The sequence below is a fragment of the Petromyzon marinus genome, chromosome 25 (assembly GCF_048934315.1).
Source record: "Petromyzon marinus isolate PM22_M1 ecotype Great Lakes invasive population chromosome 25, UKy_Petmar_22M1.pri1.0, whole genome shotgun sequence".
NCBI classification, from domain to species: domain Eukaryota; kingdom Metazoa; phylum Chordata; class Hyperoartia; order Petromyzontiformes; family Petromyzontidae; genus Petromyzon; species Petromyzon marinus.
The window spans coordinates 6,167,763-6,188,550 of NC_133691.1; the positions used below are offsets into that span (position 1 = coordinate 6,167,763).

The window sequence follows — 20,788 nt, forward strand, 5'->3', positions numbered from 1 at the left end:
TTAACGACACATTTTAATTTAGGCGATCTCACCCCAACGTTAACCTTTATTACGTCTACGTGGTCAGCTATAATGCTAAATATATATTTTTTACAGTTATCGATATTATACACGCACGCACAGAAGGCCGATGCGATTTACACAAATATTTTTGTTACAAATTTGTCGCAGCGAAAAATGTTTTGGTGGCGTATTGCCAGTGAACATCCAACGTTGGAGCAACGTTGCCCCCTGTTATTGTCTTATTGCCAGTGAACATCCAACGTTGGAGCAACGTTGCCCCCTGTTATTGTCGTCTTCTCCACAAGGAATGTAATTTTTTTTTAATTTGGAATGAGAAATGACAGCGTTTCGATATTTAACGGTGAATGCGTTAAAAAAAATTAAGACGTGTTGTACATCATTAATTACTTAATTGCATTTTATTTTCAAACAGTATATTTATACTGCGAATTGCACGTCATTACTCGGACGTTTTGAACGTTGAAAATAATGCACTTAAAATATTTAGCGCTTATTGCAATCATTAGATACATTTTTTTTATTTATATCCGGTTATGAAATATGGCAATTAATTAAGTGGTTACATCAATAAAAGTATTTGCATTATTAATAACCCTAACAATTAAACTCCATAAACATGAAACGCTATTCGGTAATGCAATAACGTAAGCCTGTTTAATTTTGTAACGGTACTGCATATGCTTATGCACATCGTTTGAAATTAATCTATAAACATTAACCAAACATAACTATGCACGCTCAACAGCAACGATGCAGAAAGCACATTCGAAACAAATGTAACATTAATAATCGTAAATAAACAAGCGTTCACGCGTATAATGCCAAATCGCGTTCATCTGCATCAACAGGATGGGTCCGGTACAGGCGACGTCATGGGGTCAAGGGTCGCGTATCAGCTGGCGGCATGGCGGCGCCCAGGGGAGCCACGTGGCCCGCGCGCTGCCGCAGTGTGACATGAGGCTGCCCGCTCGCCTGCTGCCCTCGCTTCTCGCCACCGTGCAGCCGCTGCCCTCCTCCTGTCAGGTGCCGCACGCGCTCCTGCTGTAACTGCACTGTCACTGTGATCACCCGCCGACGCTCGCTGCCCGTTGCAGAATCAAGCATGAGCTGCACGGTCAACCGTTGTTACATGCGAAACATTCGTTCCCGTTCAGTGTGCCCATACTTTACCGTAACATTGCCCTCGTTGCGTTGCAGGAGGGCGCATTTGCTGCCGTCCTCTTTTTTTGCTCGTACGCTGGAATAGATTTTGGTCAGCGCGTGTGCCCATTGTGTTGACTCGTGCCGCGATTCGCAGCGCGGTCGCTTGTATGCATCCTCAGTGGTACGGTAGCAGTGTGTTTCCTAGTTATATTACGGCCGCGCTCTTTGTGGCCATGTTGTCATGACAAAGAAATCCCCATTCGGAGCTCACGCCCAAAGCAAACACACCGCCCAATTGTAGAAAATAGTCTCGTGAAGGAGATATCACATAACTGGAGGACGTGTACAGTAACAATATGCAGTATTCTAAAACACTGTACATCTCCTTTTTGCTCTCTATTAGTCTCTCTTTCGGAGATTTCTTGAATTGCTTATTATCCATCCAAGGGGAGCTGTGACTTCGCACTTGCCCTGCTGAAGAAGTGGTTGTCGCATGAAAATTCAAATGAACGCTATTTAGCACTCAAAGCGGGAAATATGCCAAATTGCCGGTATACATGTCAACCACAGAGGGTTTCGAATGAGTGAGACCCCGACTGAAACACCTTTGCGAAAACCCAAGGAATGAGGCAGAAACCCAATAAATTAATGCACAAATGTCAAGTAGGCAAGGGAGGGGAGCGACTTTTGGAGGGGAGCGAGGGTGGGGTTACTAAACGAGTTTGCGTACCAGCACGAGGCTAATGATGTCCACCACTTAGTGAACACCGCCACATTAAATTAAATAATAACCTCGCATGTGTATTAGTTTCCCACTGTTTTCTCATAAAAATGCAGCAGTTAAAGGATATTTTGGAGCTGACCATTAAGACCTGAACCATCGACGGCTGCCAATGCGTACCAATATACTGTGTAGGGCAGAGAGTATTTATTTTCACGTGAACAGAAAACGTGATAAATTCATTGCACGGCCGTGAGACACTCAACATTGGGGATACCATGAGTTACAAGGGTAATCCTTGAGACTGGCAACTTGACCGAGACATTCGGACCTGGGGTCAATTATAATGAGAATAATCAGACCTACGACTGTATTATCTGAAATGACAATCTCATTCTGATTGCAGTTAATTACGCATGGCATCTGTAATTAACGCCAGGCCTTGAGACAATTGATTAGCACGGTTGGCTACGTATGGCGCAAAAGAAGTTCAACATACGTACAATTGACTTGCCTTTAAATGTGAACCCGGTTTAAACCCCGGTGGTTGCCCGCATTTGAACCCAGAATCTCAGCGGTGCCGGAGCAGTGCAGCGGCCGTCCTCGTCCTTGCGATCCGCACAGTCGCTGCTCTTCACATCCTCCTCCTGCAGCACATCCTCCTCCTGCAGCACATCCTCTGTCGCTGCCCCTGCCCCGGGCAGGAGGACAATGAAGACGTTCTGCGGCAGAGCCAACCCGACCACGGGCGCCATGGAGTGGCAGCAGGAGGGCGAAGACTATGACTTCCACCAGGAGATTGCGCGGTTCGAGTTGCACGCGTGCGCGATCGATGCCGGTGACACTAGCAATACGATCATGTGATACACATACAATTTGGATTTAAACAACACATTAATTATGCTTAAAGCACAATGTAATGTAATGGGTTATGTGCGGCAACCTATCTGACGCAATTAAGCAAGTTATGGCAGGATTTGGCAGCGTAAAAGCACATTAGCTGGAAGGACATCTTGGTCATGTAAAGATTGCGTATTTGTGCCAGTCATCAATACTACTGAACCTAAAGCTGCAATCTGATGTTTTATTTTCATCAGTACAGGAATACCTTGCACTTTCGTCTGGTTAGGGACCAGAGCATAGACGAGTGTCAAAAATGGACGAATGTCAAAGCAGAGCCTTCATTTAGTTGGCAAATTTATTTTGGCCGGGCGAAAAACGTACATGCAAATAACTACAGTAAATATAAAAACGTTATTGCAAATATCCATAGTAACTATGTAACACTTACGTGTGAAACCTAAATAAACAGAAATAAAAGAAAAAGAAAATAAAAATAAATAAGCAAAACTAAGTAAATAAACAAAATGATACCTCAAATATTTTGATTCTTGCGTAAGTAGACGATGAATACATTGGTGATTAGTACAGCATCAATAAACACAAATATAAAAGATGCTCACTGGACGACTTGTATTCAAACACTGAATGAAAAAGACGGCGCGTGGCGCGAACGTCGTGGAAGGTTTGGGATGAAATCGGACGAAAGAGGAAAGCGCGTGGACGAAATTTGAAATTTGGCTACAATCGAAAACGGCCGAAAGAGCGAAGCGACGAAAGTCAAGTGGACGAAAGTCAAGTGGACGAAAGTCAAGGCATCGCTGTACTATGAAGTTTTACTGTTGGTTGATTAATGATTTACTGGCAGCGCCTGTGATGGTCCATATCTCTGTTTCCCTCATCTTTTTTCCAATCTTGTCAGATTCACAAATGATATACAGTACAATACTTAAATTAGCAGATTAGTCCAGTGGGACGAGTGGTATCTTTAAAATGCGCATTTGTACGGGTATTTTAAAATTAGGCCAGCATGCCTGTAAAAGTGTGTGATTATAACAAGCAAAATTCTAACATTAAACACATCACCTTTGAGAATTGCTGTACTTTCTCTGTTACCAGGTCTTCTTATGCAGATATGCTGCATGACAAAGACAGGGTAAGTACATTTGTAAGTGTTTAAAACAGTTACATTTATGATATGTAAATAATTGTGATGCATCTACATGCAGCCTACCAACAGAAGACTGATTAACTAGGATGGCTTGGTCTTGGCCACACCATAATCTCATAGGCTTTCTTTACCTTAATAGGTACTCACTTGCAACTACTGTTTCAATCGCTAAAGTAGACCACATCATGGGCTTTGTATTATTTTGCATGTGCAAATAAGACCATGTTGACTTAATGAAGATTTGGTAATGACCAGTATATTCTCTTTTAAGTGGTGTGTGCTCGTGTGTATATCTGTCTAAGCACACCTAGAGTGTAGGCCTGTACTGGTCTTAAAAGTAGCTCACTGTTAGCACTTTGTTTGGGCAGGTGCCATAGTTGCTAGAGCACTTGACTCACAATCTGAAGGTTGTGAGTTCAAATGTATATGTTGCAAACAGCCCATCACCCAAATCAGGGTCAAAAGTATGCAGCACTTTGCAGGAAGTCGGCAGTGATTGCTTTACGGATTGACTGGTCACCACCGTGGGAATGTGCAATTTCCACTACTGGCTTAGAGCCACCTACGGAAATGAGTGCCAGTCCATTGCTCATTTGAGCAAGGAGGCCCTCTGACTCACTTTGAAGTGAACACCGCTCGGACAGCCTGTAAAGTTGGGTCACGAGTTGTCCGTCTCTGTTGTCCTCGCGTCTCAGAACGAGAAGTACTACGCGGGCATCCGAGCGGCCGTGCGGCGTGTTCGAGGTCGCGGGCAGCGTGCCGTCGTGCTTGACATTGGCACGGGCACCGGTCTGCTGTCCATGATGGCCGTCACTGCTGGGGCTGACCGCTGCTACGCCATCGAGGTGTCCGCCAACCTAACCACCACCATAAGCCCATGAACCAATTTAACACATAGGTAGTTTGCATTCGCTTGTAATCCAAGCGGTTTTCTGGGTTGCACTGCATGTTGTGCATCTCCTCTCTCAAGCTTTTGCCACGCCCTACTGTGGGCACATGAAAGACATCATGCAGCGCAATCCGGAAAACCGCAATTGGATGTGTTATATTTTTTTTCTTACAAAAAAGAGTATTTCTCAATAAAACATACTGCGATACCCTAGATTTAAAGTTTTCATGACTGCAAGGATCCATACTCTTTGGTTCTATTCGGTAAAGTCACGTTAAAAAAACAAAAGGAAGGTCAGCGTCTCGATGAGCTGTGACTTCTTGTCCCGTTGTCTGTTAAAGCTACCACGGTGAACTCTACATATCATAACAGACATTCAACCCTCGTGGAATAAGGTTAACGTGTGACCCGACACTATAAGTGGGCATTGTATTCTGCTTTTCTCCGCTGTTCGTCAAAAGGAAGTGCTAGAGTCGTAATTATTTTCGTGTTTAAAAAATAAAATAAACTCATCGCTAGTTCATAATTTGCCACGTGCTGTTATTCAGATGCATTGTTTTATTCTGGTGGGTGTGGTTTCGCAGGTCTTTAAGCCAATGGCTGAAGCGGCTGTGAAAATCGTGGAAAAGAATGGCTTCAAGGACAAAATAAAAGTGATAAACAAGCATTCCACGTCTGTAACCGTTGGAGCCGGTACGAGAGTGGTTCCTGTTAACGTGCGCAGTTAACTTGACCCTGGTACACCCACCACTCACCCGTTTACCTGCTCTAGCATTAGACACTTTTGTCCATATAAATTATATTTGTGTGTACAAATTTAGATCGGGGATGTGTGTTTTCAATACAGTTCACTCCTTACTCAGTCTGTATGTTGAACTTCTTTTGCACTGTATGTAGCCAACCGTGCTAATCGGAGGTCTCGTAAGACACGGTGAACTTCACGGTATTTTTTTCACAAATCTACTTGGGTGGTGCTTGGCTCATAATCAAAGGATTGTTCGCTCCGATCCCATTCGGCGGGTGACTCGGCCAATACTGCAGTGTGGCGGGGTACTTCCATTGCAGGTGGAGACATGGAGGAGCGCGCCAACATCTTGGTGACCGAGTTGTTTGACACGGAGCTGATAGGCGAGGGTGCGCTGCCCAGCTACCAGCATGCACACCAGCATCTGGTGGAGGTGAGGGGGCCTCGCTTTGACGTTTTCGCTTTACAGCCCAGCGTGCCCGTAGGCTGTGTCCCCCGTCGCTTGCCAAAGAGACTTGAGCCTTGGTTTCACGGACGACTTTAGTTGATGGACGAGTTGGTTTAAAAAGTAAAGTAGCAGAGTAGCAAAGTAGCATTTCCTTGACCATCCCGAGTTACATTAATTTTCAGGCCAATTGGGCAGATCGCTTGCAGATGATTTATACTCCTGGTAGGCCCGGATTTCTCTGCTTGACCAATGGAGAGGGCCACTGCATTGGTCAACCCAAGAAGTGAAGTCATCCTTGAGAATTTCAGTTCCAGCACGAATTGGTGGCGAACTCCAATTTTCCAAAAAATATCGAAATGGGCTGCAATGGAGGAATAGGAGGGGGGGGGGGCGGCAGAGGAAGGGGTCGGGGGAATTGGAGGGAGGCAGGGGGTGGGAATTTACGTACAAACTCAAGATCTGTGGTTCATAGAAACTGGGTATTATTGTCACAATGGCCTTACACCTGTTATACTCCTAACTGCTTGCTCGTGTGTGTGTGTGTGCGCACGCGCGCGTGCACGCGTGCCTGCGTGTGTGGAACGCGAACCAACAGAGCGGCTGTGAGGCCGTGCCGCACAGCGCCAACGTTTACGCGCAGCTGGTGGAGTGCCCCACCATGTGGGCTTGCCACAAGCTGCTCCCCGACAGCTCCGTGACGGGCGGTCCTGGTGATGGCGGCGACGCGTCCGCTCCAACGCTGCGCCCACCCGAGGACGTGGTGCGCTGTGGCGGCGCTCCGTCCGTCTACGACGTTCAGCTGAGCCAGCTGTCGCGCGATGAGTTCACGCCGCTCGCTGCCGTCACTCGCATGTTCAGGTGAGGCCTCGCATCGCGGGTCTCGCCGCTGCGGTTTGGTTCGATGAGATGAAGCCAGGGGCCTGGGTGAGTTTGCTGTCGCCGAGTTAAATTATAAAGGCCCACTGAGCTGTATAGCTCTTTTTTTCAGAAGCGGCCTGGCCACAAATGTGGCTTATCGCGTGGACATTTATAGCAGCCAAATACTCTTAAAGACATGCCGAGTCTAAATGTGGAGGGAAAAACCGGAGGACCGGGAGAAAAATCCACGCGACCACGGGGAGAACATGCAAACTCCAATTATATAGGCGTTAGGGTCAGGATCGAAAACACGACCTCCTGCATACCAGGCGAGGGAGTTAACATCTCGTCACTGGGGCATGAGGTTGTGTTTTCTAAGTGTGTTGAGTCAACTTATTGTGACCTTGTTGTGCTGTGATCACCATTTAACAGTGCATGATGGTTGTGGTGTTGTGTGACCCACAGTGAATAATGTTTGTGTTTATGTGTGCATTTGCACGTATATGTGCCTTTGTATTGGTGTCTAACTGTGCATCTTTGTGTATGCGTGTGGTCTTAAAGAGTTCTTGCTAACAGCACTTGCTCCAACAGTCTTGTTAAAGGCTATAGGGAGTATGTTTGTTTTGTCTAGTGGTTCGCACATTTCACTATGAACTCGGGATTCTGAGGCCAAGGCTGGCATCATTGGTGAGTGATTTCCGAATTGTTGTGGGCTTCGCCTTGGTCAACTCGGCCTTGAATGAATATGTGCTGTGTTGTGTAAACATGAGCGCTGGGAGACTAAGGCGACCAGAGGGCTGGCTACCAGCACTTGCTTGACATGGATCCTTTATCTTTGGCGTGTGTGTGTGTGTGTGCGTGCTCACTTTTGCGTTATGTGTATGTGTCCACAACTGTCAGTCTGTTCATGTGTCTGTTAAAGGCTATACGGGGGCATTTTGTCTCTGTGCATGTGCTCACGCGTTCGCAGCCTGGACTTCAGCAAGCCGGTGAGCAGCGCAGTGGCACAACACACGCAGCAACAGGTGGCCGCGTGCTCGGGGCTGGGCCAGTGCGTCTTCTCCTGGTGGGACCTGCACATGGACCCCGAGGGGAGCATTGTGTGCACCATGGCTCCCCGCTGGGCCCATCCGACCCCCGACACCCTGCAGGTAACGAACGCTGCGACGTGTCGCCCGTAGCGTCGTGGTTGGTGAGGGGGGTGGGGGGCTGCAGGGTGAGACTGAGCCATTTTTAAATTCTTCATTTGATATAATTAAGTGATGGGCATCACAGCCTTCCCTCTTATACACAGCGGGTGAGAGCCAGACCAGAATGCACGATGAACAAAGGCGGATCGAATCGTTACTCACGTTAGCGTTTAATAGCTTTCAACTTGTAACGCACCACCACCACCCGCAGTGGTCGCTCACTAATCTCTAAGAGAGAGAACCATTTGGAGGCATGAAGAGGCACCGCAGGCAGTAGCTAGGCGGTGAGCCAATGCGGTCCCCTATATAGGGGCATAAATCATCACGTGAACTCCGGTCATGCTCGCGGCGGCTTTTGGCTGGCCATCGAACAGAGACGGTCACTGCATCGCGCACTTTCAGATGCGCTTCTGCGGCTGTCTGGAACGCACTTCCTTCTGATATTAGGAAACCACTGGAGCTATGCACTTTTAAATCTCGATTGAAAACTCATTTATTTATAACTGCTTTTTGTGTTTAGTTTGTTGTCCTTCCCCCGCACCTCCGATGGTAGTGGTTGGCTACGTACGATGCGAAAGAAGTTTAACACGCATATCAAGAGGTTTTCAGCCAATTAATGAGTGTTTGCTATTTGCGTCATGCTTGTTTAACATTGAGCGTGTGTGATGGCGTTTCCCCGAGCTTTCGTATGCGCACACCCCCTTTGTGAACTCGCGCCACAGGGTTGACCAACTTAGAAATAAAACTTTGTTAATGGAGAGCGGCTGAATGTCCTGGTACAGAAGACTCGGAACAAGTAATTTGATGAAGTGTTGTTGTTTTACCATTCAATTAGAAGTTATTTTTCATGTGCCCGTGCTATCTCGTTTGTTTTGTCTGTCTGGTTCATAACGTGTTCGTGCCTCATTTGTTTCGTCCGTTGGGTCTGTCGTGTTTGTACCCGGTCCTTTAAACTCTGCGTCTTATTTTCACTCTGTGTCATGTTCGCCGCACCGTCTGACAAGTGTGCATCGTCCGTAGTTTTGTTCCATTATCCTGAATTCTACGTGGGCATATAAAGTGTGTAAATCGTTATGTATCACTGGCACCATTCCACTCACGCATTGTCCTCGGGCGTAACACGGTCATCAGGATTCATTCATACAACATTTCACGTCTATTGCCACGCAGTGTTCGAGTTGAGAGGTACTTTGACTCGAGTGATGGGTCTGGAGGGGGCAATACCGTGACAATACCATACGCACCTCGAATTAGCATGGTTGGCGACGTACGGTGAGAAAGAAGTTGAACATACTTACATTACTGGGGTGGCACCACTAGAATCCTAAGTTGGCATCCGGGTTTCAGCCACTTGTGATTAAACCAGGGTGTTATCTGTTGTTTAATATCTATGAATGGGTTCGCTGTTTATTTACCATTTTAAAACTGTTCACCTGGAAACATTAATAAAATGGAAATTTCTATCAGGGCTCCACGATGTATGCGGTGTATCGTGCAGTCTCCTACTTTTATTCACTCACTCTCTGTGGCCTCTCTGTCTCTTCGCTATGAACAAGGGGCATTGCCTGAAACGCTGCTTATGTATTTATCTTTTGGGAATTGTTGAGTTTTTTTACTTGTACTTATGCACCACTGCCAATGCAGTATCACAAAATTATTACAATTTCACCGGTTCTCAATTGTTCAATCAGTGCTGCGTTACATTCCTTCCTGCACTGGGCCCACTTCCCCGCCTCCGGCGTCCTGATTGTCGCGCGTGTGTGCGTGTGTGCGCGCGTGTGTGCGCGCGTGTGTGCGCGCGTGTGTGCGTGTACCCACGTCGCTGTGGTGCAGTGGAGGGACCACTGGATGCAGTGCGTGTACTTCCTACCAGAAGCGGTGCCAGTCCAGGCGGGCGAGGCCCTTCACCTGTCGGCCTGCCACGACGACTACGCCGTGTGGTACCGCCTGGACAAGCACAGGTGGGGCTGCCGGGTGGAGGGCAGACGTGCGGTTACACATTTTATTTGTGAATGTGATTGAATCCCATTGTGACCACCATCACCGAATAAGTAAAGTTCTGCCTTGCCACACTGAAGTCAGCATTTCCATATTTATGGTTTTCTAGAAAATGTGTTTTCAGGGTGCAGAATATGGCTGGGAAACTATAAAACATGATAGGGTATACCGTGTCTGCATATGCCCCCAGCTAATGGGTGAAATATTCCCAGTTATTCCAGTTTCTATAATCAATACCTCAAGCCATCTAATAAGTCCAGTTTTTATTATTTATGTCACTGTTCCATTCATACGTGCACCTAGTGTCAGACATATTTATTAACACTTTCCAACTAAGGTTGAAAATGTTCATGCCATAAGGTGGTTTCCGTCCGGTAAGGGGGGGTGCGGCACACTATAATTCCTTATGAAGGTGATCAAACACGAACGAACCTGTAGCATAGAGAAACGTTGCTGATATGGACATTGCATCTTGCAATTTGGCCAAATAGATCAAAGAGTTTGCCAAGAACATGCAAGATGCAAACCACAGCAAAAAGGACTTTGAAAATGCGCTATGTTTTGTTTCTGTCAGCTACACATCTTTCTTTCCGTACTGCTAAGTAAATCCTTCGAAGGACAAACATGCTGGAAAGCATTACATAATCCATCATCCGTACGGTTGACCTTTTCCTATGCACGACCTTTTTTTCCCTAACAAGGGAAACCGTGTGTGGCCTGCGTGCGCTTGCGCCTTCAGTCCTGGTAGTGAAGGGAAGATTGAGCGGCCGGTGTGCGAGTGCTTGGCTCACATGGTGTGGAATCGACAGCGCTTCAGGGAGTTGAACGACGCCGCCCGCACCTCCACCTACCTACAAGCCCTGCGCCAGGTGTGCCGGCGCTATCCTACATGCCGCGTCGCTTGCTTCTAACCAGTACTTTCCGATAGGAACTACCCACACAGGCTGAACAACGTTCTCCGATCCATTTGTGGCCACCACCAGTGGCGGTTGCGCGAATGATTATAACGTTTGTTTTATGCATGAAAGCATCATCGAGTCTCGTGACCTTTTCAGGAAAGGTGTTGCGTGCACACGCGTGCGTGCGTGCGTGTGCGTCCGTTTGGTTGCCCCGTGCGCTGCTAACTCGCTCGATGCCTCCACTCTTCTGGTAGGTGGTGCGACCGGACAGCGTGTGCGTGAGTGTCAGCGATGGCTCTCTGCTACCCCTCCTGGCCGCCCAGCTCAGCGCGGAACAGGTAAGGGGGGATTGCACACTGCTCCCAGCTGTGGCACAACGTCAGATTGACACAGGGTCCACACCGGGGGCCTATTTACATGGATCTCTGTCTCTGTAGGCCATCATTGCTAGTGTTGGGCGATTCCTAGAGGAATTGTATTCAAATCCTGCCATTCAATCCTGGGTGGGGTTTTTTTTTTCAGTATAGTAATTCCCACGTATAAAATCTACGTTCACTGAAATGGTGTTCCAGCGGGGTTACCGTGCCACCTAGTAACGATTTTTAAAGGGAGTGCGGTATCGTTGGGATTCTCGTCTTTCTATGGGGAATTGTGAAAGCGTGCCATCTATTGGTGATCCTTGGAATTGTCACTACATTCCCACTCATTTGAATGGAGGTTCAGGAATGTGCTTCAATGAATGGGGATTCCGTGGATCACTCCTGTGCTATCAATCACATTGTTTTGAAATGAGACTCCTCAACTTTAGTCTTTCAATTTTCACACTTGAAGATTTGCCTGACTGTTGGACAAATATTTGTTATCCTTTTTTATTCGTTCACACACCTCTGCATTGGAATATTCTTCGTTTGTATTTTCAACCTCACATAAGTGGCCTCAATTCATCCAACTTGTCAACACTTACGTATTTCCATCCTGTCGTCCTCTTGTGTTGCTTGCTGCTTTGCGTTGCGAAGGCACTTAGCTTTGCAGCTGCATTAACAAACAACAGGTTCTCTGCGGATATGTTAGAAGTAATCCGGACAACACTAATGTAGTAGTCTCCTGATCTGTAGAGTCTTGACATAATCTGCTAGTTCATCACTCGTTATTGGCTTTCAGTAAAGATTCCCTCTTGACCGAATGCTTGTGCCTCTCGTAATAAACAGTGGATTGCCAGTTTGCGTGTCGTGGGGTAAACTGTGGGTACTGTCTTCCCACCTCTTCAAAATATCTCTTCGCCAAATTTCGATTTAAAGCTTTCGCGACTGCAGGGATTCATATTCTTGGCTCTTTCAGTAAAGTCACGTAGAAGGGAAATAATAAAAAATTAACTATAACATTCTCACGACGAGTTGTTTGAATCTGATGGATATTTAAATTTTCCTGCTGTGGTTTTCACACCCGATGATGATTGCTTGTGTTGCAATCGAAACGTCGTGATAATTTTATTGTTTTATTTTTATTATTTCCCTTCTACGTGACTTTACCGAAAGAACCAAGAATATGAATCTCTTCGTCAATTTGGAAGAGGGGGGCAAATATCCTCTGGAGGGGCTCTCTGTACGTAAAATAAAAACCGCAGTCACACTCGTACATTGCTGTGTAAGACGGGGAGGTATATTCATTGGCGGCTTGAATAAATGTGGCCCAGTTTACGGCAGCGACGACTCGCCGCCTTGTGAGTTATCGTTCCGCATTGTAGCGCTAGAAGCATATCGGCCAGACTGTACTTGTTGATCATATTGATTTGGGTTGTTTTGCTTTGTTACAGATACATATATTCACCCTATTGTGAAAACGTATTGTTATGTTGTAGGTGGTCTCTGTAGAGATATCTTCACTGTCACGGCATGTGATCGAAAAGGTAAGAGTTGTTTGAATCTGATCGTTATTTTACCTGCGGCATTCGGGAATGCACAACATGCTGAACGGCGGCTGGTTGATGTTTTTTTGTTGTCAAACATAACATGAGATATGAAAAATAAGAATAGGTTTTATCCTTTCTGCCAATACAACAGGTGTTAAGATGTTCAAACGCCAAATAGATACATTTTGCGAAGAATCGAGTCTGCATTGACCACACGTACGCATTGGGGCTCTGACCTCTAGATTTTATTTATTTTATTTATTTATCCAAGACAGCCTCACCGAGACTCAAAATCTTGCTTTCATTGCGGTTTTGGTGATGGTGGTTTTGCACGTGCTGTACGTAATCTACATATTTTAGCTTTACAGGAAATAGAAGTTGCTGACCACATCTTGTGAAATGGAGAAATTCAAATTGCGAATACATGTAGCTTTTGAAAACAAGGGATTTAAACAATTTCAGTTCAACAAAATGTTTAGAATTTTCCAGTTGGATAATAAATAACGAACCACATTGCCCCCCTGCCCCCGCCCCCCCCTCCTGTATCACACGAATGGCTGCCACTTCAAAACCTCCCCATCACCAACCTCGCGCCACACAGACCGACAGTCCACATCGTCCCTTGCGATAGCAGATTCACGAATTGTAACAATTCGATGATTTGTTAAAATACAACAGCGTCTTGATGTGAATCAATAATCGATTCTCATGTATTGTTTATGGTTTGTTACGTCTCACCTGCAGTTTTTTTTTGCCTCATGCACCCACTGCTACTGCAACTTATAGTTATTTTTTTATCACTAGCTTCACCAGATGAAGAAATAAATACCTTCGCAACTGGTGGAATGAAAAACCGTGGATTGCTGAAAACTGCCCAGGTCCCACCAGTCCATGCTTAGGATTCTTGCGATTTAGTATAACCAAATTAAAGCAACTTATCGAAGGCCCTATAAGGAGTGAGAGAAATATCCCAAGTCATCCTGCTTGGCTGCCCTGTTACGTGTTGTAGAAACTCATGTGTGTGTTCTTACTCTCATTGCCGCTTGGTAACAGGTGATACGAGCGAACGGGCTGGAAGGCAAAGTGCATCTCTTGGATAAAAGGCCGGAGCACGTTACTCGCCAAGACCTCCATGGAAAGGAGGTATGGAATGTATATTCCGTACACAATGAAAATATGTATTTTTTGTGCTGTTATTTGTTGTTGTTGCCCATTTATAATTTGGTCCGGTTTTTTTTATCTTGTGGCAGGCGCTTGAATATTGATTATATAGACTCAGATGTTCATTCCTAAAAATAATGAGAAATGCTTAACATCTGCATGGACAGGAGACTCGTTATCTCATTGGTCTATCCCTATATGGAATAAAGTTTACAGAACCAAACTGATCGCAAAAGGTAATTCCATGCTCTCTCAGTAAATCGGGAGAGAAAGATAAATGAGGCCAGCATCTGTTTTCTTGCCAAACATTTAAGTCTATTTCAGCCTGAAAATCAAATATAAGCAGAACTCCATTCTGTGTCTTGACATACAAATAAAATGTCCCAACTCCCAACGGTTTTCCAGGTCAATATTCTCAAGCTGCATTTGTGCAAACAAGCAAACTCTCAACCGGTTTCAACCTTCTGGGTCTCATCAGCAGAGTCATGCTTGTTAAGAAAATGCTGCTGGATTACCTGATGTTATTGGTATGAGCACTCCCTAAAAACGATAGCACCCCCCCCCCCCCACTACCTTTAAAGTAACAAGCAATACCAAACAGCCATCAGTCCGTGAGTTTCAAACTAAAAACAAAAAGCATTTTAAGTTTTTTGTCCTCCACCCGCACCTCTGATTGGCTTGGTTGGCTACATACGGTGCGAAAAAGTTCTACATTTCACACACACACACATCCTAATTTTGAAATGTATACAGTTGCCGCGTGTATGGGCCGACCCAACGGTTGTTCCTCCCAGGTGTCGGTACTGCTTGGGGAGCCCTTCTTCACCACGAGCCTGCTGCCGTGGCACAGCCTCTACTTCTGGTACGCGCGCTCAGCACTGGCGCCGTTACTGCGGCCCGATGCGGCTGTGCTGCCCCGTGCCGCGCGCCTCTTCATCATGGCCGTGCAGTTCCAGGTGGGAGCGGTTCGCGGCAACAACTGTTTGCCAACTCGCCCACTTACTCGCTCACTCACCCATTCACCCACCAACTTATCCACCCACCCGGCAAACCAGGCTTGCCAACTCACCCACTTATTGACTTGCTTAACCACACCCAACCTCCAAATTATCCACGCACCCACCCAGCAAACTCTGCTTGCCAACTCGCCCATTTAATCGCTCGCTCATCCACTCACCATCGTATCCTCCCGCCCACCCAGCAAACCATGCTTGGTAACTCACTTGTTCGCTCGCTCACCCACCCACCAACTTACTCGTCCACCCACCAACACGCTCGCCTACCCACAATGCCCTCACCCACCAAACCACCCACCCACTCACACCATATACCTACTCGCTCACCCATCTACCCTCTCACACTTCTACCTGCCCACTTATACCCATTCACCCATATACCTACCCACTCACCAACCCACAAAACTATGCATCCACCCAGCCACCCACTCATCATCCTATCCACCTATTCACTCATTCACCCACTCACCCACCCATTACCCACCTGTTATAAATCTCTCCCATGTACTTCGCCCCTTAATGACCGTTGGTCATGCCATTTCTGGAATCTGTGAAGTGGGAGTGCCCTTTTGAAGTGCTCCGTTCTATTGTATTGAGGTCGCATGCTCGGCTGGAGACCGCTGTTATTCACCCCGCCTCCGTGCGTGCGTTTGTAGGACCTGTGGAGGATCCGAGCGCCCATCGGGGAGTGCGAGGGCTTCGACGTCAGCATCATGGACCACATGGTGCAGGTGCTCGTGCAGTTCCCACCGCACAAATGACATAAATTAATTCTCGATGATTTGTGGGTGGATAAACCGTGCTCAGTCGCACCTTTTTTTGTTTAGTTCTTTTCCCGCACGTCTGATTAGCACGGTAGGGCTACGTACGGTGCAAAAGACGTTCAACATGCGTACGTGCGTACGTACGTGCGATTATGTATTCATTAGTTGCTCAGTGACTGGCGCCCATGTGCGGTTAGCGCATCAGTCATGCGCGCCCCCCTCCCACCTTCGCCAAACCTTGCACTGCCCAGAGTGGTGAAGTATGGTCAAGCAAGCTCCATGACTGACATGGTGAGGGGAGGACTTCATCCAGCAGTGGAGTTAATATTGCTCATAATTCATGCCATTTGTTTGTCTAGGATGGGCTCACGATTTCTAAAGACTATTTTCAGGATGTTCCGCATTGAGATGTTTGAGCAATTAACTTTTCAATGACGTTTTACATGTGGAAGAAATCTATAATATTATGATATGCATTGTTTTCCGATTACCAAACACAATGTGTCTGATCTCATTCAATCTCAGAAGTAAAGCAGGCTTGAGCCTGGATAATGTTTGGATGGGTGACCACAATGTGCAAAAAATGTGCTCTAGGCTGCTGCGTGGCTATGTTGCCAGCAAATGGCAGTGAAGCAAAAATCCATTGTTGTACTGTACTATGCACTGACTTCTAGGCCTCCCACTTTCACCAACACGCACTGAGCAGGCGTGCTTAAGCATGGTCAAATAAGGCCCTCATCCAGCAGTGGATGGACGAGGAGGACCGTACGTGTACCCACGATTCCCCTCTGCGGCACGCGTGTGCCGCCCCCGCCACCGCATGTGTGCAGCGCTCGCTGTCGTACCGCGAGAGCGCCGAGGCGGAGCCGCACGCGCTGTGGGAGTACCCGTGCCGTGCGCTCTCGGCGCCGCTCGCCACGCTCCACTTCCCCTTCACCGAGCTCGTCCCCGATGAGCCCCTCGGTGCCACTGGCTCGCTGCCTCTGTGCCGGTGAGCATCGCGCTGGCCCTTGCCACGTAGAGACAACGTGGGACGTGCGAGTGCTGCGCCGGCCACCCGTAGTCCACTAAGCCATAGTTAACGGGGTAATCGTTAAGTCTGCGGCTGTAAGAGAGAGACTTTGGGTGCGTTTTCCTTGTATGGTTTTACGGATAAAAATCGATTTTGAGTCATGGGAGTTCCGAATTGACCTGGCAAGGGGAGTTATTCAAATGTACAAGACTTTAGGCTTGTAACGATTCACACTCTGCATGGAAATTCATTATTTGGAATGAATCTGGGTCTTGATTCAATGACAGTACGATTTTTTCGTCTTATTTTTAGTCCTGTTACTCCATCACCCTGAATATAACATTGGCATTTTATTTTCATATAAGTTTGCCGCATATTAAATAATTGATTATTACACGCTCAATTTGTGCATGTAGATCAATTGGAAATGTCTGATTTTATTAATCAGTAATTAAACTGCATCTTTGTGGCACAGGTTGACGCGACGCATCCTGTGTTGTAGTGGCGCCGTGAAACTTCAATTCCGTACCTTCACGGAGGGAGGCAATAGAATAATATTCAACAACAGACTCGCTTTATAAATTTCATTATGGACAAGTAAACATTCCAACTAGGCTTCCAAAATCGTGTTATTGCACGTTTATATTTTTTCATAAATGTTCCGTTGACTGTATCTTGGTGGGCATGTCTGTGCGTTCAGGTCAGGCACGTGCCATGCCGTGGTGATGTGGATGGAATACCTCCTCACCGATGAGCTGCACATCATGACAGGCTTGAAGCAGCCACCTTCCCAGCAGGTCCATATTCGCTAGACAGCGCCGACGATCCGTGCCAATTCACCACCCGGGTTTCTGCTATCTCCGTCAGTCATTGCAGTTGGCGGCGGGAACTCTACAGCAGAATCTGTATTCGATTTGCACGAATCACTTGACAAATGTTGCACCTTGTTGTTGTACTAGTTGTGTTCATTACATTTTCTCCTTTGAAAAAAATAATCAGCCATCCACTGGTGCACGAGACCTCCCCATGTAATTCCTATCCCTCACGGTCTTACAATGCGTTAATCAATTTCATATCTACACATGAGCAAATCACGTCTTTCTTCCATAGTGTTCATCCTCTCACAAGTGTTGTCTCCTTCAGCTGCCATTCTATCACTAGTTTCATCAATTGGCCATCTTCCATTCAAGTGATGTCTCCTGCCTTTGCTCAAGTAATTTCATTAGCAGTAATTCCCACCACACAACTCTTCATGCTAATTTGCACGTCTCAGTCATTTTGCCATCGTCTTCGTGAGTACCAAGGTTGCTGATCAATCATACGTAATAGAAAAAAATATGGCCTCTCCTTCATGTGTCTGATCACTGCTGGATGAGGGCCTCATCACACCTGCGTGGGTAGTGGGGGTTATTTGGCCACACTGGTCTGTGCATGCTGGTAAAAGCAGGTTGAATAAACGTTGGAGCGTAGAAGTACAGTGAAATGATGGCTTTTTTCCGCACTGCCATATGCTACCCACAAAGTCACCCCTCAAGCCCTATGACAACCTGCTTGGTCATCGAAGCACTTGCCAGGTTCAACTCTGCTTTGTTTCCGAGATTTGATGAGATCGGGCACTTTGCTCAGAAAAGACAAGACTCGCCAAATCTCAATATTCTGTTTGAGAAGGCATCTTAATTTCAAGTTGGTTTATTTTATATTAATACGTATTTGGTTTCATGTGGGAGGAAACTGGACAACTGGGAGAGGAAAAAAACCCACACACATGAGGGTTTAACTTTTAAAGCACTATACAGAATCAAGAATCCTTGACTCCTACTGCTATCTTTTGTCGACCTCATATGAAAGCCTGGAAGTTTGCTTTTTTCTGCAGAACCTAGAGCCTCAGTATAGCACTCTATGCACAATCCAACTCACCAGCTCTGATGGCGATAATGGTGGTAATGGCAGTAGAGGTTGCGTGACTGCTGTGGCTGTGTCGACTGTTGTGTGTGTGCAGGGGGAGTGTGTGTGGAACCCCAACACCAAGCAAGCGGTCTTCTTCCTCGGCAACCCCCGTTCCCTGGAAGAGGGCGACGCCATCAACTTCTCCTTGCACTTCCATCCCAACACTGGAGAACTCAAGACGGTCTTTGCGGTGGAGGCAAAAACCTCCGAGTAAAACAAATAAAAATTAATTTGTTGAATCCTGTTGATAATATTAACAGAGGATACTGTTATGAATGCTGTCGGGTGAAAGTGTGATCACAGGCTTTATAGACATGGAAATGAAAATCCATGCAGATCAGCTGTTAGCATGGCAAGCTGGCTTGCCCCCAAGGCCCTCACTGGGGTGGGTTTTTTTGTTTTTAGTTTCAGTGGCTTTCTCAATTTGGTAGCCGTTTAATGAGTTCTGCTTCAGAGCCATCTTTAGAGAAGACGAGAATACATGTGCCACCATTCAACTGAATATACAATATTCGTACAGGAATTATATATGAAGTTGCAGCCTGCGTTATTTGTGAAATGAGTTATTATTAGTGGTTTTTATTGTCGTTTTAAAGTTTGATACGTGTATGCCAGATCTGGTTGATTATGTTTATTACATTCCAGCTTAAAAATATTTTTTTTCATCCAACATCTTTTTGGTGGACTTATATTTGTGTGTGTGTGTACTGTTCAATGCATTATGATGCTCGGGAAGGAACAATCCGCATTCGTTCAGTTGCCTTTACAGACCACGATAGGTTCATGATTATTAATAACCAAACCCCAAATTATGAAATGTCAAGAAGTGACTCACAAGCCACTTCATTATTACACAACACTAATTCCTGGAACGGTAGTGCAAATTTCTTTGTGGGTATACGTGAGTGTATTTGGCTGCACTTTAAAAAAAATATTCACATTTGAGTATCACCCAGTAAGAACTACTAGTTTACCACTAAACTAGATTCAATACCAACATCATTTCCCGAGTAATTGATGAGCAGTGGACAATTATGCATGGCTGATTAACCAGCTTACAATGGAAGTCCAGTTTAGCATGGAAGTCCAGTTCACCGTGGAAGTCCAATTTACCATAGAACTCCAGTTCACCATGGAAGTCCAGTTTATTATAGAAGTCCAGTTCACCATGGAAGTCCAGTTCACCATGGAAGTCCAGTTTACCATGGAAGTCCAGTTCACCAAAGCAGTTCAGTTCACCATGGAAGTCCAGTTCACCAAAGCAGTTCAGTTTATCATGGAAGTCGAGTTCCCCACGGAAGTCCAGTTCACGAAAGCAGTTCAGTTCACCATGGAAGTCCAATTTACCATGGAAGTCCAGTTCACCGTGGAAGTCCAGTTCACCATGGCCAATATTCATCCGGCTAGTCGTGGTTTTACACAACACCCGTCGTTTACGTGAAACAAGTTATTTGGCGCGACTGCGCTAGTTGGTGGTTCACAACTAGAAGAAGACCCCCCCCCCCAAAAAAAAAGCCACTGTGACCTTAATAAAAAAACACATCTAATCATAGCTGTCAATCCACATGGTTTACCCCGTATTCTTGTCACAGGGAAATTGGAGTTTTCAGGTCCATAACGGCGCACAGCCGTTTCAATACGGGCGAGACAAATGGTCTATTTGCTTCTCCCTTGTGATAGAACTTTTGTAGGATGGACGTTGAGCTGTGTAAGGGCAGAGGGTGACCAATAAGGTCTGAATTGGTCTGTAGTAAGGTAGGGGGGCACTGATAAGGGGTTGACAGGGATGTAGTGGTGAGTGTACTAGTGGTGAGTATAGGAGTGGGTGTACTAGTGGTGAGTGTAGTGGTGAGTATAGGAGTGGGTGTACTAGTGGTGAGTGTACTAGTGGTGAGTGTAGTAGTGGTGAGTATAGGAGTGGGTGTACTAGTGGTGAGTGTACTAGTGGTGAGTATAGTAGTGGTGAGTATAGGAGTGGGTGTACTAGTGGTGAGTGTAGTAGTGGTGAGTATAGGAGTGGGTGTACTAGTGGTGAGTGTAGTAGTGGTGAGTA

General features: G+C 46.2%; 1 protein-coding gene across 1 annotated transcript; it reads left to right on the top strand.

The window, feature by feature from the left end:
* The first annotated feature begins 883 nt into the window (after positions 1–883).
* Positions 884–19,405, top strand: PRMT7 (protein arginine methyltransferase 7). The gene is made up of 18 exons (XM_032960589.2): positions 884–1,047; positions 2,456–2,694; positions 3,848–3,884; positions 4,595–4,744; positions 5,373–5,481; positions 5,854–5,966; positions 6,577–6,839; positions 7,810–7,990; positions 9,863–9,990; positions 10,767–10,896; positions 11,181–11,264; positions 12,785–12,832; positions 13,889–13,978; positions 14,791–14,952; positions 15,669–15,743; positions 16,607–16,767; positions 17,489–17,585; positions 18,788–19,405. Exons 1-18 carry the CDS (start codon positions 979–981, stop codon positions 18,947–18,949), a joined length of 2,298 nt encoding a protein of 765 aa, XP_032816480.2. The 5' UTR covers positions 884–978; the 3' UTR covers positions 18,950–19,405.
* Positions 19,406–20,788: the final 1,383 nt, after the last annotated feature.